We start from the raw sequence: 9,479 nt of genomic DNA on the forward strand, positions 1-9,479 counted from the left end.
TTTCGGAGGAAAGGATTTAAGCCTCCCGTTCTCCTCATGCCTGGAATAAATTCAATCAGATGCGGCGTAGAATATTACGTAGATCAAAACTGTTCTGTTGTGATTATCAGCCAGATTAATGCAGTTTAAGGAACAGTTAGTAAAGAATTCTAAAGATCCAGACATCTAAAGAATGAGAAAATCAATATCAAAGTTATCATCTGTATGATCCTGGACCAGAGTAGCAACAGCTCTTAGTGCTGTCAGAGCCCGTCTACGGAGAGCCTTGCCACTCTCTATTAAGTCCCATTGTAACGAATTTTGGTTGCAGTTCCACCAGATTTCCACTGGGGGCGATCGCCATGAGTGCAACATGAATGGGAGTCAATGGAGCTAAACGGCTAAATGTGTCTCTTTCACCCGATTGTCGTTGACAAATCTCAGATTTGATTGTAGGTTTTGCAAGTTCAACATGGGTTATCGGTCAAAAGTTGAATGAACGAGAACTTCTGTCCTTTCATTTTCTTACAGGTTGAGTTGTTGTTGCCCATAACACGCTAGCATTGTGCTAATGAACGCTGATTGGTCAGTGAAGGACTGATTACGACCAGATCCCGCTTGACGGCATTGTGGCATCCAAAGCGGGACCAGAATGTTAAGGCGGACTTTTTCGCCCAAGTTTTTTTTTTTTCGGCCCGGTCTTTTAAAACAACAAAACAAAAACTCTTCTAGCACGTATATTTACCTGTGTCAGCTGTGTTGTCCATGCCTCGAGAGAAAAGAAAGTGCAGAGCGCGAAAGCACCAAAGCAGTGACTGAAGGATTGCCGTAAAGCAGTATCTGGTCGTACGATGTGTATGACGTCACTGACATTTTAAAATACTTTTTAAAGCAAATAAGTGACTCTAAAAAATCTAACACCCAGCAATGTGTAATTTCTTTGCATCTCCTTTCAAATACAATATTCAAATTACTGCACAAAAAATTATATCCTGAGAAAAGTGGATTTTGAGGGGTATTGCTCCATAGACCGCCATTCATTCTGCACTCGTCCTGAGAGCGCCCGCATATGGAACCAGAGTGGAACTGCAAACAGTTCAGAAGCCGGAAGTTCACTGAGAGTGGAACTTCTCCCCATATTAGACGTTCTCTGGTTGTAGCGAGAAACTCACACCCCAAATTCATCCCTCCCTTCATATTAACTACGCTGCATATTGTTATTTTCCCATTTAAAAATGCACAGCCCTGCCATAAGGACAGCTCTGGCAGGGAAACCCTTATTCAGTGCCCTAAAAACAGTCCAAATTAGATTTTAGATTTTGAGCAAACATCCTGTTAAGGAAATATTTGGTCTTCGGTGGAAAATTAGATGGGAAGCTTTGATTTGTGCTAAAAAAAAAAAGAAGAAAAAAATAACAAATCTGGCACATGGTTTTCTTGATAGAAAAGACCAAAGCTACAACAATTTATAATTGTATAACTGAAAGACTCCAAAAAGGTGTTGCGGATTAGATTAGATTAGATTAGATTATACTTTATTTATCCCACAACGGGGAAATTCACCTGTTACAGCAGCAGAAAGTGTAATATACACCACGGAATTTGAAAAATAGAAAGGCAGAAACACAATAACAAGGAATAAACAATCAACAAAGGAAATAAGACACAAATAAAAATGGAATGAAAAAGACACAAAAATAAATGGAATAAATAAGATAAATAGATTAAATTAAATTAAAGTAAGGTAAAAATGTCACATTTTATACATTTATTGATGCCTACTTTCATATTGTTAAGATTATGTTTGATAACATTGTCTGTTTAACTTTAGGGTTTCTTCCCTCCATATTATTAGTTTATATTGTGTTAATAAATTATGACAGCTGTTTTATATTGTGTATACTTCATTTTATGTAGTATCAAGCCAACAATGTTTAGTTGTAGAGTGTGTTACAGTCCACCATTGCAGTAGCTGTAGTAATAGTGGAGCGTAAGTTCAACACAAGGGCAGAAACAGTCGACCAGGCCTCTGGCTCTAGCCACGCCCATATGCTGTTTCGCGCGAAAGTGTGGACTGTACCATTGCGAGAATAGCGGGGAAATCAGACATAAACATAGCGAGAATCACCTTTACCGGAAATTCTCAAACGAGCAAGGGACGTTTTTACGTTTGAGGTCGTTACGGGAGTCTAAAAATTACAATTACTCGTCTTAAATACCATTTCAGCAATAAGCCTATCAAAAACAAAACCCCCACGTTTGTAGTGACCGGGCGTCTCTAGCGGTTAATTTTTAAATCCTCCCCACACATTGCTTTTCATGTTGCAGGATAAAACTTGTTCTAGTGGACGGAAATTTACCACAAAGCGGAGAAAAAATGACCCTCTCGTCAAAGGTAAGGCGTGGAGCAATGCATGTGAAAGTGGATGTAATTTCTTTGTTGTATTTTGTAGTACAGAAGAGTTTTATTGTATTAAAATGAACATCATTACAGCTATCTTTGTTGGCTTGGTCGATCTGAAGCTTTAAAGCTATGTTGAATTGTTCTGTGAGCTACTTCAAGTTTGTTTTCGGGATTTGTTTTGACCATATTTAGTCTCTGTTTAGAACTGGCTGACCAGCAAGGGTACACGTGTTCAGCTCAAATGTTCGTATATATCTTGATTTTACCTGAACAGAAATCTGGTGCTCAAAGAATAAAAGTTCAATGTTTTCTTTAGGAGCTTCATAGTTGTTGTTTACTATTTCCTGAAAGGTCAGGGGTCAGCACTCCTGAAGCTGGTGGTATCTTGATATTACATAAACAAATACACATATACGTATTAGTTTATCATTTGATTAGGAATGATTGAACCAGTTTTGAGCTTTCCTTAGTAGCAGATTTTACAGTGGTGAATTTGACTGTCAGAAAAGTGCACATGTCGTTTTTACACCGATCAGCCACAACATAAAAAAACACTGACAGCAGAAGTAAATAACATTGACCATCTTGTGACAGTACAGTGAATCTTTTGCTTTCATGTGCCTGTTACTTAGACATGTACAACCCACCTAGACCAGACCAGACACCCCCACCCCATAGCAATGACGCTGCTTGATGGCAGCAGCCATCCCCAGCAGCATGCAGCCTGACGCAGGCACACACACAAAAAACAGTTCAGGAACAACTCAAAAAACATGAAGAACAGCACAAGATGTTGACTTGGCCTCCAAATTCACTAGATCCCAAACTGATCTCTATCTGTGGGATGCACTGGAACAAGCCTGATCCACAGAGGACCCTCCCCTCAACCCACAGGACCCAAAAGCCCCCACTAACAGCATTCTGTTGCCAGACACCACAGGACACCCTCAGAAGACCCATGTCCGAGTTAGAACTGTTTTGGAGGCACAAGGGAAACCTACACAATATTAGGCAGGTGGTCATAATGTTATGCATGATCGGTGTATATGCTCTATATCTGGGATGTGCGTGCAGTAGTGTCAACACATCAAAACATCATACACATCCAGAATAAATACTTAGTAAATACTTAGTATTCATGCAATGGATAATACTAAAAGAATACTTCCTTATAACTTAATAAAATAATGCTTTAAAGTCAGCTCTTTATGTGGGTATATCACTTGTATTCACCAAAATTACAGCCAGAAGATAGAAATTCTGTTTATTAGACACAGCGCTGGAGTCTGTGGGCCCTCAGACAATGAGGAAGTAAAGCCAGAGCCAACAAAACAAAAGGACTTAAGTGCCTGTTCCTTTTCCACTTCACCTTGTCATTGGTCTTAAATGGCTCTGCGCTGCCACGGCTCAGAAGGCCTGCAGCGATAAGGACTTCCTTGGGTTTAGTTTGCTGTATGCCAGTGCAAGCTCAAGAAGATAAATTAACTTAAGTGACAGCCTCATTTCTGGTGATTCTGAGAAGCTGCCAAGTTGCGTAGCTCAACCAAACGTATTACTCTCACAACTTTCTCTTAGCGGTTAACAGTGGGCATAGAAGGAATGTGGCTCCCTCTGGTGTAAAGTGTAAAAACTGATCTGAGAAATGATCCGGTGGCTTAAAAAGACAGTGGAGTTTCTTTTGAAGTGGGAGTGTATCAAGTACTTACTTACAGTATGGAGAAACAGAGAGGTGAACTGGCACGAAAGACAAGCAATGAACTGCTCTGGATGGGGTCTGCAGCAAAACACATTGTAGCCTGTGATGGATAATTAAAGCTGGTTTTCTAAAAGCCACCAGACTTGGTTGACATAACGGTAATTTTACTGTGTAGAATACAGGAGTTGCTGGTCAAATTTTGTATGGCTTTTGTAGCTTAAAGGTTGTGACGGAACAAGTTGATGGTCGGTCATATGCCACTGTTGGCATATGTGGCAATTTTTGCAAGGTTTCCTGCACCGTTGGCCTTAGTCGGAACCTCTGACAGAAACTGTAGTGATGAAAGTAAAGAAAAGGACAAAGTTCAAAAGGCGCACACAGGCTGCTCTCCTAGTTTTTCATCTCAACATACAAATGCACCGATCATCTGGAATGAATAAACTGTAGACAAACTGATCAGCACGATTCAGCAGAGATTGTTTGCCTGTGTGAACGTTGGTTGCTCTTTCTTGCCTCCCAGCTAATAGTAGCTCTTCTGGTTTCCTCTTTTGAATGAGAAACACAGTACTGCCACCAGCTGGTATGAAGAATTATTTCTTTTCACGCAGGCGCAGAACTTATGTGCTCGGTTGACGTTGGCTGCAGGCTATAGTCTTTTGATCTCTGTTCAAGTGACAAAGTTCAGACACAGTTGGTGGGAGGTGACCCACAATTGGCCTTCATGGTGGCAGTATAATCTTGTCGTTGCTACTATGTCTGCTTCTCCAACTTGGGACTTGTTGAAAACAATTTACTGCGGGTAATATGCCGACTATGGACAAGTAACTAATACACTTCAGACAAGAGTACCTGTGTGAAAATTTCCTTTAAACTCTTTTTTCAGGTTTGAGCTTGACCGATAAATGAGCCATAAAATGCAGATCTTGCTCTGTCACTTTTATATCTGCAGCATTTGGACTGTTGTGCACAAGAGTGTGAATGCACATTCCTGGGAAGACAATATATATTCATGCTGTTGTCGTCAGAAAGTGCATCAATAATATCTCCATATTTGTTAGTCTATTTCAGACTTCTATCTGGGTTGGGGTGATAACATGGAACTATATGTGGAGCATGTTTTTCTATTCCTCCAAAGCTATTTTAATGTGATGCTCGTTGTGTCTGTCGTCAGGCTTCGTGTTTCAAACATAGGCCGTATCATTTCAAATCCAAATTCATAACTGCCGAGCTGGCTCGTCTGTTCAGCCAGTCAGACAGTGAGGAGGAGTTTGAAGGCTTTAGCGAGAATGAGGAGGAAGAAGAGGTCGGAGGATGTTTAAACAAACGACTAAAAACCAAGGTAGGAAACATTTTATACTGTGTTATTCAATGAAAAATTTTGATGTTGCTGGCAAGACTTCAGCCTGCCTTTCTTTTCTCTGTGTCTTTTGTAGGATGCGGATCCAGTGGAGGACAGTGATGTGGACACAGGGTTTTACTCTGATGGCGAGGAGGACACCCCACCAAAGAGGAGGAGTCTTTTAGTAGCTCTGAGGTCTGTGTGTGGGTGATAATACTTTTTATTTCAAAGTTAACTTGAGCATACACGGATTCATTCTAGCGCTCTTTGTTAGCGTGTCCCATCTTGTATGTTTCATGTTCTGTTGAAAGTATTTGACTGTTGTATTGATTCTCCAGTGATATTTCTTATCTTGCTCATCAGGTTTCCCATCAAAAGACTGTCTTCCCCCAAACAGCAATCACGAGAGAAAAGGGCCACAAAGCCAGTCAAAGAAAATCCTCCTCCGCAGACAGCTAGAGGAAGGCAGGCAAAAAAGGAGCAGGATGAGGAAGAAGAGAAGGAGGAAGACAAAGAGGAGGTCCTGTCTCAGAGCCTAAAGAAACGAGACAAGAACATCCAAGAAAACAAGGCCATGGTAACGAACTCTTACTTCCTGTTGTGTTTTTCTCATGTTCTTATTAAATGTGTACATCTGTATAATTACATTACATCACCTCCTTCCTTGTCACATACCGTTTCTTTGACTCTGGTCTCCTCTGTTGATGTTTTCCAGCTGGCTAAGCTGTTCGCTGATTTGAGCACTATGGCGGACCTGACTCTGCCCACCACCCCTCAAGTGAGTACGCATGCCAACAGAAACAATTCATGAAAGATCACTAATAACACTACATTACATTCCTTTCACTGTTTTGTCTAAGTGTATACTATAAAGTGAAACATGAGTGGTTGGAGATGGCATACAACAGCAAAATGACAACTGCGGTATGCAAACACTCTCTTTGCTTTGTCTCTGCAGAAGAAGAGACGAGTGACGGAGAAAGTGACGCCGCGGAAACGCAAGTTTGAGCGAGACCTTGGCTCTGAAAGGAGGAACCCGTCCCGTAAGGCTCGTCCTCCGGAGAACTTTGCAGTGGAAGAAAAGATGGAGCCACTTAGTCAAAGAAGCCCCAAAACTGTAGACATCAAGAAACTGGTGGAGGTACAACATGCAACACACACTTCACATTGTGTGATGTCTCTTGCACACCTACAGCTCTCACCTACACACTCTCTGAATGTGACGTTAAGGCAAAGGGACTTGTATAAGATGTTGCCATCGAGAGTTTGATCATCTAGAATAAGTACACTTTTGGTACATGGTGGTGTTTTTAATGTATATTGATAAATTGGCTACTACAGACAGATCAACTCTCTTTTAGCCAAATACTATTTAATTTTGCGACATCTCCTGTTGGTGCCATCTCAATTTTACCCACCATGGTTGTAAACAGGTGGATGGGGATGTGGCTGGTGAAAGAAAGAAAAAGAGGAAGAGTCATTCTTACAGGAGGAGTCAGTATGTGGTGAAGTCAGTGGATGAGATCACCAAAGAAGACTTGGACAACATAGCATACCGCAGCAAAGACAAGATCTGGGACAAAGAGAACGTGAGTCTCATCACCCTTATCCCCATCTGCACCCCAAAACAACTGGTGCATTGTTATTTTATCAAGTATCCTGAGTCTGTTCTTCATTAGTTGTGCATTTTCTTTCAGGGCAGCTCATGTCACCAGTGCAGACAGAAGACTCTGGACACCAAGACGGTGTGTCGCAGTGGTTTCTGTGCGGGGGCCAAAGGTCAGTTCTGTGGACCATGCCTGAAGAACCGTTACGGAGAGGACGTTCGCACTGTGCTGCTCGATCCGGTCAGTGTGAATATTGAGATGTTCAGCATTTCTGTCACTGTGTGTTAAGTATGCTTGAGATCAATGTGTCTTCAAAGACTGAAAAGATACCAGCAAAAACAAAACTTACCAAAAAGCAAAATGTATATGTCACAAAGTACTGCAAGGTGCAAATATGCGTTGCTTCAAAAACATTTCTCTTCATGTATGTCATCATCTATATTTATTGATTGATTTACTTTCTTATCTTGTCCCTCTTAACCCAAAGTCTAATATCAGGGGACAGCCTTCTGTCACTTCTGCAAAATCTTATCAACTATTATTCAGAGTAATGGCAGAGACGGCCTCAGGTGTTATAAATCAAAGCTGACATGAGTATTAACAGCAGTGGGAACTAGTGTGACATAGCTGAACACGCTGCAAAGAGCTCCACCTGCAGTAACTTTAGCTTCATTACTGGTAAATCCAAGACTAAATAGCTGTTCTTTGAAACTAGCAGACCTCTATTTGCTCCTAAAGCACAACCTGTGTTTATTTGTTGCTTCTGACTTTTGAGGTCACAGTACACGTATACAAACGTCAGTGGGGGAAACTTACCAGATCGGAATAGAGTGCAAACACATTGTCTCCAAATTGCAATGTTTCTTTGGTGGCTGACTACATTTTATTTTATTTTTTTTACTTTATGTAAAAATATTTGTCATTTTTACATGACTCAAAGTACAGCTAGTACTTTCCACAGTTAGATTTTTAATTGAATGTGCTGCGCCTGAAGAACGAACCTTAATTTTCCACGTACTTCTATTAAATGTGATCTTATTTTCTTTGTAGACATGGTCATGTCCCCTCTGCAGAGGGATGTGTAACTGCAGTCTGTGTCGCAAGAAGGAGGGCCGCTGTGCTACTGGTATCCTGGTGGGCTTGGCTCGCTACAGTGGCCACGACAATGTTCATGAGTATTTGGAGAGGTAGGTCAACTCGTTCTTGTTTTACAGTCTAATGTTGCAAACCGGGATGAAATCTCCCTAAAAACCAAATGGACAGAGCTGATGTCTTTGTCTCTTCTTCTTCTTTGCAGTATTCAGAAGGACCTGCAGTGAGGCCCAGAGGACTGACCAGAGTGAACTTGCTCATACAGCTGTTAACATGGGTGCTGGTACTGCACAGTACTGTAGTAACCATCGTAATGCACAATTTTAGGTTTAGAACAAACTTTTATATAACTAGAGAAACAAAAGCAAAGGTTTTCTTTTAACGTCACCTTAAGATGAGGCACATCTACTGTTAATATGTTTTATATAACCTGATTTGAAGCTGCATGAGATGCAGGGATGTCTTTAATTGTTTTTAATTGTTTTTAAGCCAGTAGTTTGTTTTGAGTTGTGTATTTTGTTTGGAACATTTCTAATGTTAATGTTCACTGGGATAAATGTAACGTCTTAATTTCTGTGTTAGGGAGCCATTTACACAAACCACTTTACTGCAGCCGTGTCAGTCCACTGTAAATATGAATAAAGAATAGCACTGTTGAAATAATTTGCCATGTTATTTTTTTAATGCAGTACAGATGGTGAGTATTGGGACAGTTTATAATGTTTTGATCTTCAGGCTCTGTGCTCCAGTATACTCTATTTAACAGAAAACAATGGAGTAAATTAAACTCTGCTTTAATTTGTAGAGGTTAATATCGGTGTCTTTCTACTTTACTGTTTCAGCTCTCACAGGTATCAACACTATACCAAACTGTCCTCAACAAGGACAATCAAGTGACTAATATCATTGTATTCAGGAGAGGTAGGTCAACTCAGCTGAAAGGTTTCTCCAGGCAAGTCTGAGCAGGCAGCCATTGTGTGTCTGTGTTTGTAGCTGCTGTGTAGAATGCACTATTTCCCCAGGTGAGTGGGGTTGGGTCCAGGTCAGCTGTTGGCTCAGGAGTCAGAGCATGGTCAGAGGTCAGCTTGAGGTCGCTGGATCTTCATGAGGCAACATTGTTATATGCAGAGAGAAACAGGAATATTCCTGCTGTCTAGTGAAGCTTTTATCACCGATGTCCTGATGATCAGTTTTATAGCATGGACATGGCCAGGGCTGCACTGTGAGGACAGGCAAACCAAGCATTTGTTTGGGGACATGTGGAAGATTATACCGTTCCCACATGTTTTGCTACAGCAATCATAAACTCCTTAAACGTCTGATGCCTTTAGTACATCAACAATACTCCACAACCCCTCCCCA

At 41.0% G+C, this 9,479-nt stretch overlaps 1 protein-coding gene across 1 annotated transcript; it reads left to right on the plus strand.

Moving 5' to 3' along the window:
- Positions 1–2,195: 2,195 nt before the first annotated feature.
- On the plus strand, positions 2,196–8,971 carry cdca7b (cell division cycle associated 7b). Its single transcript, XM_084563630.1, has 10 exons — positions 2,196–2,374; positions 5,251–5,418; positions 5,513–5,613; positions 5,782–5,995; positions 6,134–6,196; positions 6,377–6,559; positions 6,852–7,007; positions 7,116–7,265; positions 8,076–8,212; positions 8,323–8,971. Exons 1-10 carry the CDS (start codon positions 2,357–2,359, stop codon positions 8,342–8,344), a joined length of 1,212 nt encoding a protein of 403 aa, XP_084419756.1. The 5' UTR covers positions 2,196–2,356; the 3' UTR covers positions 8,345–8,971.
- Positions 8,972–9,479: the final 508 nt, after the last annotated feature.

This window comes from Chelon labrosus, assembly GCF_963514085.1.
Source record: "Chelon labrosus genome assembly, chromosome: 16".
Taxonomy (NCBI): Eukaryota; Metazoa; Chordata; class Actinopteri; order Mugiliformes; family Mugilidae; genus Chelon; species Chelon labrosus.

Excerpts from the sequence above, each read along its gene's own strand:
- cdca7b (XM_084563630.1), top strand. Across the intron at positions 5,419-5,512 it reads ACAAACGACTAAAAACCAAG|GATGCGGATCCAGTGGAGGA; the intron begins GTAGGAAACATT and ends TGTCTTTTGTAG. Across the intron at positions 7,008-7,115 it reads AGATCTGGGACAAAGAGAAC|GGCAGCTCATGTCACCAGTG; the intron begins GTGAGTCTCATC and ends ATTTTCTTTCAG.